The following is a 16,557-nucleotide window of genomic DNA, read 5'->3' as shown; positions in this document are numbered from 1 at the left end:
ATTTACTGTAGTATTTTTCATATGAGGTATTCAATACATTTTTCGATGACTCATGAAATATTCATGTTTTATCTCACTGTCTGGGCTGTCAGTGTCAGTAATGAGTGTGTTAATGATGTGGACATTCAGTCAAATATCTGCAGTTCCACGAACTCTGACCTCTGTGTTGATCCGGTCACATCAGCTCGCCCTTAAGGCTGTAGGTTGGTATCAGCGGTGTTATCTGCTTACTGATAGCGGGACTGACTGTACATACTCGCACTGTGCGCTGTCAGAGGCGGTTAATGATGTCTCAGCTCGACATATTTAACACTTTATTATTATTTATGATCACTTATTCGAGCTAAATTAACGTTTAAAATCCGTCTCTGGCTGTTTTCGGAGATCATTTACGAGAGTGTGTTGTTGTTTACTCCGAGTGATTTACTGAGGCGAATCTTTTTGGTAGTGGGCGGGCTGTAGCCGAGCCTCTTGTTTTCCTGCGTTCTGATTGGTCCGTGTGAAGCGCTCCTCTGTTTAACATTCGGTTTCCATAGCGTTTGTTTAAAGAGGCGTGGCCAAGCAAACACACTCAGCTAAAAGATCATCGACACAGAAAACTGCAGATCTGCTGAATCACGCGTTACACCACAGCGACAAGCATATCAGCAGCTTGAGCAATCACTGCATTTACTATCAGTCTTACAGCCTAATTAAACTTATTGCCATTATTGTCACTATTATTATCATCATTTTGATTTTGAATTAGTGTTTTCTGTTAAGTGTTTGTCATTTTTATTAAAATAAGTTTATCTCTTAACTACAATAAAATTGAACAAGAACATTTTTAAAACATTTATTTTACCTGGGTAGTCATTTTTACAAAATTAAAATAATAAACAAAAGTCCACATGAAATATTTTATTAATTAATTTTTTTTATTATTTATTTATTTTAATTAATTTGTACATAGATTTTACCCCCCCCCCCCCCCCCCCCAAAAAATCCCCATGAACCGGTAGCTGCGATCGTTTTTTTTTTTTTTTTTTTTTTTTTTCGTATTTTGACGCAGTTCCTGAAGATAGGTAATATGAAATGAGTAAACAGTGGGTGTGTCATTCAGAAAGATGGGGAAAAGGGTTTAATGCTAGTTAATACAATTTAGCAGACTCCTCCTGCTCTCCATTCTGTTTGTGGTCATACAGCTATGCACATTAGTACCATTTGAGCATCAACGCCACAGCCTACCTGAGTATTGTTACTGACCATGTCCATCCCTTTATGAACACAGTGTCTCCATCTTCTGACGGCTACTTCCAGCAGGATAACACATGTCATAAAGCGTGAATCATCTCAGACTGGTTTCTTGAACATGACAGTGAGTTCACTGTACTCAAATGGCCTCCACAGTCACCAAATCTCAATCCAATAGAGCACCTTTGGGATGTGGTGGAGCGGGAGATTGGAATTATGGATGTGCAGCCGACAAATCATGTAAACATGTAGGAAAATCTCTGAGGAATATTTCCAGTATATTGCTAAATCTTTGCCACGAAGGATTAAGGCAGTTCTAAAGGCAAAAGGCGGGTCCAACCTGGTACTACTACGGTGTACCTAATAAAGTGGCCGCTGAGTGTAGTTTGGTGTATTTACCTTCAGCCTGCGGCTCTCAAAGATATTTAGTTCTTGGCCCTTCATACAAAACCATTTGGACACCTCTGCTTTAAATGATCATCAGTCTGACTAGTGTGTGTGTGTGTGTGTGTGTGTGTGTGTGTGTGTGTGTGTGTGTGTGTGTGTGTGTGTGTGTGTGTTTGTGTGTGTGTTTCAGGCTCATCCGGCGGTGAAGGCCTTCATGTGTGGTTCTCTGAGCGGGACGTGCTCCACACTGCTCTTCCAGCCGTTGGACCTGGTGAAAACACGCCTGCAGACCCTACACAGCGGCGTCCAGCCTGGGTCAGTGCTCATATGGGACGCTGTGACCGACGCACACAGTGCAGTCTGACTAAACTGAGCCTTATCGTGTGTGTTTTCTGTGCCTCAGGACGGGACGGGTCGGGATGGTCACAGTGTTTGTGAATGTGCTGCGGACGGAGAAGCTGCTCGGGCTGTGGAGAGGCGTCTCACCGGTGAGTAACACATTCAGATGTGACCCTGGACCACAAACAACAGTCATCAGTGTTGAGATTGATTCATTTGAAGGATGAATAGATAAGCTTTCCATTCAGGTAGGGTTTATTAGGACAGGACAGGACAATATTTGGCTGATATACAGTACAACAATCTCAAATCTGAGAGTTCAGAAACATTTTATTATTGACAGAATCACATTTGAAATTGAACAATCACAATTAACAATGCAAATTATTAAGAAAAAACTGTGTTTTTTAATATATTTAGAGTAGTAAATGTAACAGAAACATGATTTTTGACATAAAAGATATTCAACCCTTGTGTATTGTTCAAATTGACTACGCTTTCATCATGTTCTCGGCTGTTTTTGACCTCCATTATAATCACATTGTTTGATTGCAAAGCCTTTATTCATGCATATCGTCATACATTTTTGATTGTAGCTGGTTTTCCCTGTTGGAAAGAGTTAGAATTTGTCATTTTTTCAGCATTAACCCTTCAGATAGACCTTTGCTAAAGAGTTTCTGGCTTTTAAATGAAGTTCAGTGGAGTAAAAGAGCAGATTATAGTGTGTGTGTGTGTGTGTGTGTGTGTGTGTGTGTGTGTGTGTGTGTGTGTGTGTGTGTGTGTGTGTGTGTGTGTGTGTGTGTGTGTGTGTGTGTGTGTGTGTGTGTGTGTGTGTGTGTGTGTGTGTGTGCGCGTGCGTGCGTGTGTGCGCGCAGAAATACACTTCCTATCTTTACTATGTTTTAACCTTTAAAGACCTAGAGGTATTTGTGGGCACCTAGTAGGCCTATATTATTAATATTTTTAAGCAGTTTTATTGTTATTTTAGCAGTCAGCCTCAAGTGTCATATATTATTTGAAACAGGAGAACCTGAAGCTTTAATCTGTATCATTTAAAGGTCCAGTCTAAAACTTTTTTTGGTCCAGAAACACATGAACAGACAGAAAATCTTCCAGAATTTTAAGAAAACGGGTTTTTAAAAAAGTGGCATTTTCTAGTTATTACAAACAAAACCTCATGAAGTTTGTTTTTTTTCTTTAGAAATACACGCTATGATGTTTTATACTTCCAAAATAAATTTTGTCTACATCCACCTTCTAAGGCGTTTTTCAGTGGGAAAAAACTAGTGCATTTATTTACTGACAATGTATTTGCCCAAAAGTTCTGGGAATGAACTAAACAGAAAGATTGTTAGAAAATGACAGAACACTAAATCAAGTTTGACTTTTTCCAAATAATATATTTTCATTTACCATAAACAACACCCCTTACAATTAACAAATAAAAAATAAGAAAATAATAAATAATGCGTAAAAGTCCAAATAAACATGGTGCTAATCCTCAGTAAAAAAAATAGATATAAATATTTACTATACTATAAATATTTACATAACTAAACTAGATTCAATATGGAGCATCCTTAGGTTTTATGTGCCAGCGTATGGTGTTGACCCTGCTGCATCTCAACTTTTGCGTTGCAGACAAACAGACGCACCGTCATTTGCATCCTTTGAAAACGGCAAGACCAGCACTTGGTCTTTGCTGTGTCATGTTTTTGTGTTGTTGTGCATGCAAAAGTTCTTTGTATGAGAATTATTTCATGCAAAACATTTTTTTGGGGGGGTTATATTTAGCCGTGCGTAAATGTACAGCCTATTTCTCATTCCAGGTTGTTCAAATAGCTGATTGCTGGTCCACAAAGCGAAACCTATGATTATTGGTTGAGAGAGAGCGAGTTTGAACCAATCTGGGCATGGAGGAGAGACAATGGATCAATACGTTTCCATCCAAAAATGCGAATAAACTTTATGCGCAAAACTGGATTATCGCATAAAAGTTGTGCGAATGAAGCATCGTTTCCATCTAGAGTCAAAGCGAATAAAATCGTCACTTCCTGATTAACTGGCGCCAAATATCAACAGTAAAAACTGCATTTGCTGCAGTAGGAGAAGCTGCATCAATCTTTCCTAAATGAATGCGCCTCAGAAGACAATCCTGACAAGCAGTGAGCGCACAGTGGCGTTTGAAGGTGTCAGACGCGGAGCACAGGCGCTCTTGATTCTGGAGGTCATTAATAATATAATAACACTAATACTGAAATGGTAAGGCGTTTTATAATGACCAAAACAACATTTCAGATGTTTTATAATGTGCTCAGCCTGACGTTTTGTCCATTCACACACATTTTAAGCATCACATGATCTCTTTTAACAAAATCCCATGACCTTTTTTAATGCGCATGCTGGAGTTTGTGCAGTAAAAGTGTTTCCATCGCAGTTTATGCGCATCTTTTCTTATCGAATAAAAAGTTTATCCTACCCAGTTAGGCGCATACGTTTTTTATGCGCATTTTCAAAATTTATGCGCATCATGGCGTTTCCATCAACTGGTTTTTTTAAGCGCGTTTGCAAAATGCGCATAAAATAGGTGGATGGAAACAGAGCTAATGCATCATGTCTGGTTTGTCCGGAGACACAAGCCACGAGCGTTTCTTTGTCAAATCAGCGTTGTCAAAATGTGATGACGTAACCACACTGATTCCGGAGCCTTCGAAGGTCCGTAAATGGAACTCTCTTCTTTATGCCAATCTTTGAATTGTATGGATTGGATCAGCGGATCAAAAGTTATTAAACATTTAAGAGCAAAACTTATTTAACAGCAAGCCTTTTTTAGTGTACAAACCCTGGATGCGTCCTGTAAAAATGGCATGTATAGTCACCCTAAGGTGTGATATATCTCTACAATGTGTGCGTCCTTCTGATTATACTGTCTGTTTCTGTCTCTCCGCAGTCGTTCGTGCGCTGTATTCCAGGAGTCGGGATCTACTTCAGCACCTATTTTACTCTGAAGCAGCATTACTTCTCAAGCGGGGCCCCGGGGCCCTTGCAGGCGGTGCTGCTGGGAGCCGGAGCCAGATGTGTGGCTGGAGTATTCATGCTGCCCGTCACCGTCATCAAAACACGCTTCGAGGTGTGTAGACAAATAAAAGAGCCACTGATATACTCTGTGAGGGAGTTTGTGTGTGTGTGTGTGTGTGTGTTAGAGGATATTGTGCAATGCTGAGTGTGCTTCATGCTGGGATGCACCCTTTTTCTCTCCGTATGCACCAGACACTATTATAAAACTTCCCTACTTTTGAAAACAACATGTGATGCTGAGTGTGCCGTACAAACCACCTGTAGCTGACACACTCTTTCCTCTCCATCTGCACCAGACACTTTTTAATAAACACTCTATTATTCTGAGTGTGCTTCATGTTAGCGAGTGCCCTGGACACCTCAAACCTGTAGGACACACACTCTTTCCTCTCCATATGCACCAGACACTGTCCTACAAACACTCTGTTACAAGGACTCAATAATTCATTCATTCATTTCCTTCGACTTAGTCTCGGAATGAACCGTCAACTATCCCAGCATATGTTTTATGGAGCGGATGCCCTTCTAGCTGCAACCCAGTACTGGGAAACACCCATACACACACACTCACACACTACAGACAATTTAGTTAATCAATTCCCCCAATAGCGCATGTGTTTGGATTTGTGGGGGAAACCCACACCAACACTGGGAGAATTTGCAAACTCCACACAGAAATGCCAACGTACCCAGCCAGGACTCAAACCAGCGAGCTTCTTGGTGTGAGGCGACAGTGCTACCCACTGAGCCACGGTGCTGGTGACTCAATAATAATAATAATAACAGTACAAATACTGCTAAACTAACTTGTGGCCATTTTGCATTGAGCGTTACAGTCTGGTTCAGTAAATAAACATTAAGGTCTATTTCCACTGCGTAAGGTACCAAAAAAACAAACCATACCACTTTTTGGCACCCTTTCTAAGTGGTACCTAGCACAACAGAACAGGACCAAGTGGAGCTAGACTCGCCGCTAAACGCCATTGGTTTACAGAGAATCATTGTACACGAGAATTGCCATTTTGTATTACACAGTTGAGACATGGCTGTGTAATAATAGAGCAATGGCAAACAGCAATGAGCCATGGAGCTTAAACCAACCTTGGTGTCTTCTTGTGACAAGCATCCACATGCCAAGAAGAAGAACAGCATCTGCCGTCTATCTGTGTCCTCTATTGTTGTTTACAAGGGCGTCAAAAAATGTGAGGAAAGCGCGAACGGTTTCTCTCTCTAATTCCGTTAGCTTGCCACACGTCTACTGACTTGAGTTCACTAAGGCGCGATATGCGAATGTGTATTTATATAGGTCATTTACTGTGTGTGGCCATACACCCAAAATGCTTCACAATCATGAGGGGCAGGGCTTCAGTTGTGCCGGGTCCGGCATCTCTGAAATCCCCCTCCTCCCCCATCCGCTGTTCACCTTCATCCGTGACAAACCCCCCGCTCTTCACTTTTGTCCTTCGTCCGCAACACCCCTCCGCCATCCAACCACCCCCCATCTCCTCTTTCCCTATGTGACATGCCGGATCCGTTAACCCGATCTGTTCCGGGACCTTGCAGTTCACAAACAGGACACCAGCGCCAGTGCTTCACCACACACCAGCTATTGGTGGAGTGGAGAGACAGTGATAAAGCCAATTCGGTGGATCGGAGTTAATTGTGAGGCCATGATCATAAGGGTAGATGGAGGGACTTTGGCCAGGACACCAGAGTTACACCCCTACTCCATACGAGAAGTGCCATGGGATCTTTAATGAGCACAGAGAGTCAGGACCTCAGTGTAACATCTCATCCGAAAGACGGCGCCCACTGACAGTATAGAGTCCCCGTCACTATACTGGGGCATTAGACAAAGACCACAGGTTGGGCGCCCCCTGCTGGCCTCACTAACACCACTTCCAACAGCAGCCTAGTGTTCCCTAGTGGTCTCCCATCCAGACACTGACCAGGCTCAGCCCTGCTTAGCTTCAGTGAGTAACCGCTCTTGAGCTGCAGGGTGACATGGCTTTATTTTTCAAGCAAGAATGACGTTGATTGCGACATTCTGTTTTGCACCATGTCTACAAAAAAGGGTCCCATTGGTGGTAGAAATGCCTGATCAGGGTGACCCATACTGGACCACACTATACTGTGCTGGACTGAAACATATCACTGAGACATTAGCCTTGTGCTGGCATCTATATACTTCTGCTCTTTGATGATCTCAAGTGCATCTTCTACCCTCATTTGTAAGTTGCTTTGGATAAAACTGTCTGCTAGATGAATAAATCTCCATGTGTGTGTGTGTGTGTGTGTGTTTCAGAGCGGCCGCTACAGGTACAGCGGTGTGTTTGGAGCGCTGCGGTCTGTGTTTCGGACGGAGGGACCGAAGGCTCTGTTCTCTGGCCTGACAGCCACACTGCTCAGAGACGCTCCGTTCTCCGGGATATACGTCATGATCTACAGCCAGACCAAACACCTGCTGCCTCCAGGTCTGGCAATATACTCAACACATACTGTTCACTTACTCAACACATATGGCTCGTTTCCACTGAGTGGTACAGTACGGTACGGTACGGTTCGGGTCGATACGGGTCACCTTTATCAGGCTTGCGTTCCCACTACCAAAGGTACTCTTTTGGTGGGCGTGGTGTATGACAGAAAGTTTCAGTCGACGTCATTCTCCTTCGAATATATGTCTACAGTAAAGTCATACAGCTTAAGACAACGACAAGGTTTGTTTGAGCTCGGGTCAACCATGGTGTGTTATTGTATGCATATAGTATTACGGTGTAATGCCTCGGCTGTATATTCAAAACATGGAGGTTTATTTATTTTTATTCTGGCTAGCTCCACGGGCATGTGACATATCTCTGTAACCAGTTCAGCTGCATGTGTAGCTCCACCTTTTGGTACCCTTAGAAAGGGTGCTGAAAAAGTGGAAGCAGCCATAAAAGCGTACTGAACCGTACCGTACCACTCAGTGGAAACGGGCCAATAGTGGACACTTAAGGGGGTTGCACACTGCATGCGCCACTCAGAGCTGCGTCACGCATATGGAGCTAACAGATGGAATTAATGCACAATGGGCAATGAAACAAAATTTACTGGAGCGAAAAAAAGCAGAATGCAAAGTTTCTCAGGGGAACCCAGCAATTCTAGAGTAAAGGCAAAGTTTCTACTGCGAATGCAACAACTTTGCCAATGAATACCCAAAAAAGGCACATGTGCTGTTTGTAAGCAAATGAAAAGCTAATTCCTGTTGGTGAAAGCAGTTATTTCTGAACAATACAAACATTCATTCATTCATTTTCGTTCAGCATAATCCCTTGTTTATCAGGCCTCACCACAATGGAATGAACCGCTAACTTATCCAGCATATGTTGTGTCATCACTCATATTGCGAGTCAGATCTCTCCGGCCCCTCATCTGGGATGCTTTTCATGAACTGGCCCCCATGACAAACTAATTGAACAGTCCTGCTATAACATGTACATTTCAGTCAGGTTTAGAAGCACAAAATAACAAACGTTAATATTTTATTTTTTCAGTATATTGCATGTTTTAAAACAATACATTTTGCCATATAAAAATGTTAAATAAATTAAAATATAAAATCTGATTAAACTTTATTATTATTATTTTTAGTGATATTTGCAAAAATGGGGTTGATCAGGTTTACAAAAAATGTATACTTTATAAAAGTTGTAATTCAATTATATTCATATTATAAATAAATACTATTTTATTTAATTTGATTTTTGTAAATCTGGTGAACTGCATTTCTTCAAATGGCCAAATAGACGTAAATAAAATATATAAATGAATGAATGAATAAATAAATAAATAAATAAATAAATAAATAAGTAAATGAATGAATGAATAAATAGATAAATTAATAAATAAATAAGTAAATGAATGAATGAATTAATAAGTAAGTAAATAAATGAATGAATGAATGAATGAATAAGTAAATAAATGAATGAATGAATAAATGAATAAATAAATAAATGAACAAATGAATGAATGAATGAATAAAGTAAATATATAAATGAATAAAAAATAATTAAATAAATAAATGAATGAATGAGTAAATAAATAAATGAATGAATGAATAAGTAAACGAATGAATGAATTAATTAATGATTGAATGAATGAAGTAAATATATAAATAAATAAATAAATAAATAAGTGAATAAATAAATAAATGAATGAGTAAATGAATGAATGAATGAATGAATGAATGAATGAATGAATGAATGAATAAATGAATGAGTAAATGAATGAATAAATCAATCAATAAATAAAGTAAATATATAAATGAATACATAAATAAGTGAATAAATAAATGAATGAATAAATGAATGAATGAATGAATTAGTAAATAAATGAATGAATGAATAAATAAATAAATAAATAAATAAATAAATAAGTAAATATATAAATAAATGAATAAATAAATGAATTAATAAAAAGATTAATGAATAAATGAATAAATAAATAAATGAATAAATAAGTGAATAAATAAATGAATGAATGAATGAATTAATTAATTAATTAATAATTGAATGAATAAATAAATAAATAAATAAATAAATAAATAAATAAATAATTAAATAAACAAATGAATGTATGACAGTTTTACCTGCAACCCAGTAGTAGGAAACACCCATTCACACTCATTCAAACTCTCATAAACTTCGGCCAATTTAGTTCATTAGTTCCCCTATAGCGCATGAATTTAGACTGTGGTGGAAACCGAAGCACCTGGAGGAAACCCACACTAACACAGGGAGAACATGCACACATTTTATAGTCAAATGTTATTTTATAGTGAGAATGCAAATAAAGTTAGAGAGTCAATAAAAAAAGAGTATGTCATATTATATCTCATGTTTGTACAGTCTAGAGAGGTCTGCTGAGATAACAGTAGCAGGATCATTGCTCTAGAGATTTCTTCATAACAGAGATAAGCAAGCAGTCCAGTCATTCTGACCGGCTCAAGCAGGAAGTCATTGTGTAACGTTGTGTAACATGTGCTGATATACTGTATCTCTGTGTTTCAGAGATCAGCCAGTCGTCTTACGCACCGATGGCCAACTTCAGCTGTGGGGTTCTGGCTGGTGTTCTGGCCTCGGTTCTGACGCAGCCGGCTGATGTGGTCAAAACTCACATTCAAGTGAGTCCAGACGTCTTCAGCAGGACATCAGATGTGGTGCGCTACATTTACAAGGTAACATTCTCCCCTAAGAAGGCCAAAGAGACCCTGCTGTACTCTGAGTTTACCCTGATTGAGGGGGTTTACTGTATAAACGAAGCGAATGTACACTACCTGATAAATAAAAAGTCTTGTGGTCGATCCCAGAGCAGCAAATAACAGACTTCTAGTTGATCATCTGGGAAAGTGGTAGAAGGTGGATATTTCTGCTGATTCATCTGTTGATCTGCATCCCAGTCATCATCAATACTGCAGAAGACCTACGGGAACCCGCATTGAGCCAAGATTCACACAGAAATCAGTCAAGTTTGGTGAAGGAGAAATCATGGTTTGGGGTTTACATTCAGTATGAGGGCATGTGAGAGATCTGCAACATCACCAGCCTGAGGTATCAAGACATTTGTGCTGCCCATTACATTACAAACCACAGGAGAGGAACAATTCTCCAGCAGGACAGCGCTCCTCATACTTCAGCCTCCACATCAAAGCTCCTGAAAGCAGAGCAAGCTGCTCCAGGATTGGCCAGCCCAGTCACCAGACATGAACATTATTAAGCACGAAGGAGGAGGCGTTGAAGATGAACACAGAGTCCTGATGAGCTCTGGGAGTCCTGCAGAAACGCTTTCTCCATTCCAGATGACTTTATTAGTCAAAGTCAAGTCAAAGTCAGCTTTATTGTCAATTCAGCCACATGTACAAGACATACAGAGAATCGAAATTGCGTTACTCTCAGACCCAAGGTGCTTAACATTAATATAAAAAATATATATATAAAAAATAGTAGAGTTTAAGAAAAAAAGAAAATTTACAGTATATACATTGCACATAAATGTGGTCTAACAAATATACATATGTAATAAAAATTGTAAACAATACAGTGACATTAAGGGCATATAGCAATGAGTGCAAAGTAAACCAGAGTTGTGCAGATAAAAAACAGTATAGTGCAAAAAGAACTTGTAAACATGATAATTGTGATAAAGTGACAGTGACATATTGGGAGGTAGTATATGTGTCTGCATAAAGTGACCAGTGCAGATGAGTGTGTGTGTGTGTGTGTGTGTGTATGTGTGTCAGAGTCCAGAGGTGCGAGGGGAGGAGGTGCGTGGGGAGGGAGCGGGGAGCAGAGCTGGGAGAGAGTTCAGCTTCCTGACAGCCTGATGGATGAAGCTGTCTTTCAGTCTGTCTTATTAATCAGTGATTTGAGTCAGTGCAGAGATGTATGGATGCAGTCCTCCAAGCTCATGATGGAGTCAGACACCATATTCATTCTGTCTCCACTGCAGCAGGACTTTATACTCTATACTGGACATTATTTCTGTTCAAGACTTTAGTCTAAGCAGAGTCAGACCTTACTGTGCTAATCAAATCATTAATAATTAAGGCATGATCATGTTTTATTGTGCTCAAATAAGCTAAATCTAGAGGCCTTTGCCTTTAATATGAGACACTTCTGATACCAAATCATCAACCAGAAGTCTAGTTATTATTTGCTGTTCCTAAAACATGTATAGTCGACAAGACTCTTGTCTGGTAGTGTATGCTGTATAAGATGGTTGTAAAATGGTGCATTGATAAAGAGTTCAGCCATGCCAACACAACACATATAAACACAGCTCATCTAATCAGCTCACAGCTGTTTGATTCATCATGCTGCAGCGTGAGTGACATACGGGATTTCCAAACCTCACAAAACAGATTTCTACAAACACTTGTTGATGATGTCGACCCAAAAATGAACGTTTACTCTCCCTCAAATGGTTTCTTTTTGACTCTTACATTTACATTTAGTCATTTAGCAGATGCTTTTATCCAAAGCGACTTACAAATGAGGACAAGGAAGCAATTTACACAACTATAAGAGCAACAATGAATAAGTGCTTCATAAGTTTCAGGTGTGTAAAGAAAGTGTAAGAAGCAAAACATTAGTATTTTTCATTTATTTATTTTTTTACTCTTCCTTCTGAAGATATTTTAAAGAATGTTGAAAACCTGTAACCACTGACTTTTATTGTAGGGAAAACATATACAAACAGATATGTTTCTGGAGACCGCGAAATACATCCCAGGAGGTACGTATTTCTGCAGTTTTTGTTTTCGCGGGTTCGCTGTGTGCACTTTTTCATATCTCAAATGTCTCTCGCGAGTGCCGGTCACGCCCGCTGTTCTCACGTAAACCCACTAGAGGCCGCTGTGGACCAACCGTCTGTCTAACTGGCTGAATGACTGACTGGGCAACCGGCCAATCGGCTGACCCACCCTCCTCCTTCCCTAAACCCAACCAATTTTACCGATTGACCCGCCCACCCGCTTACTTCCCTCAACCCAGCCAACAGTTTACAAAAGCTGTCCAGAAAAAGAAAAGCCCTCGTCGTATTTTTACCACGTTTTCAGATTTCACCACATTCTCACCCTGTTATAGACCTTTTACGCAAAAACCGGAAGTACGTCAACAACGTGTAAACCCAGTTCCGGTATGAGTTTTTCGACGGAGAAAAGGCAGCTAGAGTGTTTTCGGCGAGCCTGAGTTGTCTTCCGAAGTTAATTAAATAAGTAATTAAATACATGCAGTTAAAATAGGGGAGAGCGGGGCAGAACCTAACTCAGGGCCAGTTGTAACACACTTGTTTTAAACACTTCCACACATGCTAGTATGATAAAACTTAGTGTATTTACTAGATGTCACAGCAATAAATTGTTTTATTGTTAAAAAAATATATTTTATTTTATTAGTTGAGTTTCGTGAACAGCTTATATTATTAACATTAATTTGTTCAGGTAGATTTGCATAACGGTACACACAGGTGACCAGCGTTAGCTAAATACACTATGAACAATCTTACTTGCAGGTGGGATAGAGGTAAAGCTGGTTTTATATTTGCACATTCAGACTTTCCCCTTAACAATATAATTTCTTTAAAGTATTATTTGCAAACTCTAAATAGCGAAATCATATTAGCAGCCAATGACTGTCAAAGTACAGCATTGTTCTCAGTCAAATAACCAGCGTTAAATGTTGTTTTCAAGTCATATTTGCATGCTAATTTCGATCGAATATTCAAAGTAACATGGTAAATAATATAGAGACTTCTAAATGAACGAATGTGTGAATATAAAACCAACTTTACCTCAATGCAGGTGGGTGTGTCACGTAGTCATGATCCATCCTTACTGCACCGTGTCGCTATCTTCACAGCATATACTGACTCCCTTCTCAAAGGAGCTGTAAAGTTGTTCTAAGGGAATGGGCTTGGGACAACACCACTCTTCAGTAGACGAATGATGCAGCCACCACTGTAATCATCCGGAACGAAGTGGCGGCTGCAGACATAAGTGCTACCTGTTTTACATTAAAACTATGCCCTTCCTCTCTTCAGATCACCTGTATCCATTTGGGTTGCAGGTTTGGATCCACAGGAAAAGAATGAAATTAAAGGTAGGGCTGTTTTTGGTTAGAAGACGAACAGCCTGGAACACAACAGAAACTGCGATTCTTCGACTCTGCCATTTTTTGTATCTGCCGCTATGATAACAGGAAGTTCTAATGCACTACATTGACGTATTTCCGTTCGAAAAATGCGGAAGTGCGTAAAAGGTCTATTCACTCGTTTATTTTACTTTTTGGATTCTCTTTTTCTCTTACCTGATTTCTGGACCCGCTCTAACCCGGTCGTCGTCAAGGTCAACTCCTCTCTGCCTCTCAAGTCCGCCGACGTACATGACAAGCTACACACACATTAGCCCCACAGCATTAGCATTAGCCCATTAGCATTCGCTTAAAAAATGAAATGCAGCCATACATACCTCCGGTTACATAACTCGCAGTCTCCAGAAACATCTACGAGACTACGTTATCAGAATGAGCCTGTGATGCCAATAGCGGAGAAACCGGAGCACCCGGAGGAAACACACGCCAACACGGGGAGAACATGCAAACTCCACACAGAAATGCCAACTGACCCAGCCGATACTCAAACCAGCGATCTTCTTGCTGTGAGGCGATAGTGCTACCCACTGCGCTGCCCTAAACAGAAATATAGATTTTAGAGAAATGTCTAGGGAACTTTGTGTTTTGGGGGGTTGTTCGTTCTGCTGTGGTGACCCCTGATAAATCAGGGACTAAGCCAGAGCACAGTGATTAAGTGAGAAAGTAGGATTTTAAAAATGCACCTCTCTGTCTGTCTGTCTGTCCATCAGGAGCACGGTTTGGTGGGGTTTTTCCGCGGCGCGGTTCCTCGCTCTCTCCGGAGAACCATGATGGCGGCGATGGCGTGGACGGTGTACGAGCAGCTGATGGCTCAGATTGGGCTCAAATCCTGAAAACCACCAAAGCACATCATCACACACACTGAATGAGAGGTTTGTTCTGGATGTTCAGCGGTTTACAGGCCCATCCGGTGAGATCCTCGCCTCAGGGGATCATATAGGTGGGAAACACGAGAGCATGAGTGAGCGAACTCCTGCATCCGGCGGGAATCAGGCGGCTTTGCTTCTCTTTGTCCAAATGAATAGTCCTGTAACACTGATGCTGAGCTGTGAATGCACTTGAATGTCTCAGCTCTGGTCTAAAGAGTAGCTGAATAACACTGAATGTATTTGTATGCTGTAATAAGTGTATTGTCTGAGGTGTTTGTTGACAGCATTGAGACGATGGTCATGTTTGCTGTGTTGTTTAATGTTAGTTTGGTTGACAGATGAACTCAACAGTATTTTTATAAAATTCAATAAAATGATTAAACACCTAAACTTATGTCTAATTGTGTTTTTCTTATTCAGACAATCAGAATCATATCAGCCTATCTGAATGAGTTTTTTAGTAACTTTTTTAATTTTCAAACGCTGTAAAATAAGCGAAACAACCCAATATATGAGTCAGTGAGGAAAATCATTTCTTTAAGGGGTGTATTTTGATCTGATACAGTGGCGTAGTCGTGGACGGGCATGTCGTATACATGAAATATGTTTAAACTGAAAAATTCATTGGCTATATTAAAAATTAATAAAAACAAATGTGTAAATACAAATGTAAATATAGTAAAATATAATTAATTTACAAAATGACAGACTCAAAAGCTTTGCTCTCCTAATTGAAGGCAAACTGTTGTAGACCTTTTTAAAGTACATTTATGTCATGTAGGCCTATACTTTTTATGTTTTGTATTATGTTTAATAATTGTAGACCGAAAAAAAAGGCCGATCCACTCCCTTTTCTTTCTGACCAACTGATGTTTAATAATTGTAGACATCAGTTGGTCAGAAAAAAAAGAGAGTGGATTAGCCTATTTTGTTGGAAATAATCCTCGTTTTGGAACAAATTTTGTTTGGTGTAATTTGTATCTTAATTTTATTTTTAATTTAAATTATTTTTAAATTTAATTAAATTCATAATTTTTTTATTTAATTAATTTTTTATTTAAATTATTTTTTGCAATTTAATACATTTTTTATTAAAATATTTTTTTATTTTAATTTAATTTAAGTTTTAATTGTATTTATTTACTTATTTATTTAATTTTTAAAAATTAATTAGTTTTCTAAATTTTACTTAATTTTTCATTCATTCATTCATTTTCTTGTCGGCTTAGTCCCTTTATTAATCCGTGGTCACCAAAGCAGAATGAACCGCCAACTTATCCAGCAAGTTTTTACGCAGCTGAGGCCCTCCCAGCTACAACCCATGTCTGGGAAATACTTATTTTTTTTTATTTTTTTTTTATTTAATTTATTTTCAATTTTTTAAAATTTAATTTTATATTCAATTTATTTTTTATTTAACTTTTTTAATTTAATAAATAAAAAATATTGGCATTTTTTGTTTAATTAATTTTTTATTTAGTTTATTTTTTATTTAATTATTTTTTTATTTAATACATTTTTTAATTAAATGAGATTTTTTATTTTATTTATTTATTTTTGTAATTTATCTGCAAAATAATTTACTTGAGGTGAAGGTGTGTTCAAGGCAAAGCTTCTGTGGCCAAAACCAAAGGATAGAAATAGGAGGGAAATATTCACAGTTTTGAATAATGACTTATTCTTATACACTGTAAAAATGCCGGGTTCCACACAATTCATTCATGTTGTCCCAACACAAATTGATTAACTTAACACGTTTAATAAATTTATGTGGATTGAACATAAAAAAATTATGTTGTCTCAATGAATTCTCAAGAATTGTGTTGTTTCAGCTCATTTTAAATAAGTAGTTTGAACAAGTAAAAAAAAAAATTGAGTCTATATGTATGACCAAAAAACAAAAGATTGTCTTGTTTAAAACTGTTATCGCTGTGAATTCAGTTACACTACACAAATAGAATATA

At 38.7% G+C, this 16,557-nt stretch overlaps 1 protein-coding gene across 1 annotated transcript in view; it reads left to right on the top strand.

Moving 5' to 3' along the window:
• Positions 1-14,983, top strand: part of slc25a38a (solute carrier family 25 member 38a) — a 17,646-nt gene extending 2,663 nt beyond the window's left edge. The window contains 6 exon segments of the mRNA NM_001076602.1: positions 1,811-1,935; positions 2,024-2,108; positions 4,910-5,089; positions 7,343-7,511; positions 10,086-10,252; positions 14,435-14,983. Of these exon segments, the coding sequence (NP_001070070.1) occupies positions 1,811-1,935; positions 2,024-2,108; positions 4,910-5,089; positions 7,343-7,511; positions 10,086-10,252; positions 14,435-14,557 (849 nt within the window). The 3' untranslated portion in view covers positions 14,558-14,983.
• Positions 14,984-16,557: the final 1,574 nt, after the last annotated feature.

Source organism: Danio rerio, chromosome 3, assembly GCF_049306965.1.
Source record: "Danio rerio strain Tuebingen ecotype United States chromosome 3, GRCz12tu, whole genome shotgun sequence".
In the NCBI taxonomy this organism is placed as follows: Eukaryota; Metazoa; Chordata; class Actinopteri; order Cypriniformes; family Danionidae; genus Danio; species Danio rerio.
Note: the sequence above shows the minus strand (reverse complement) of the source record. Positions and strands in the feature narration are given on the sequence as shown.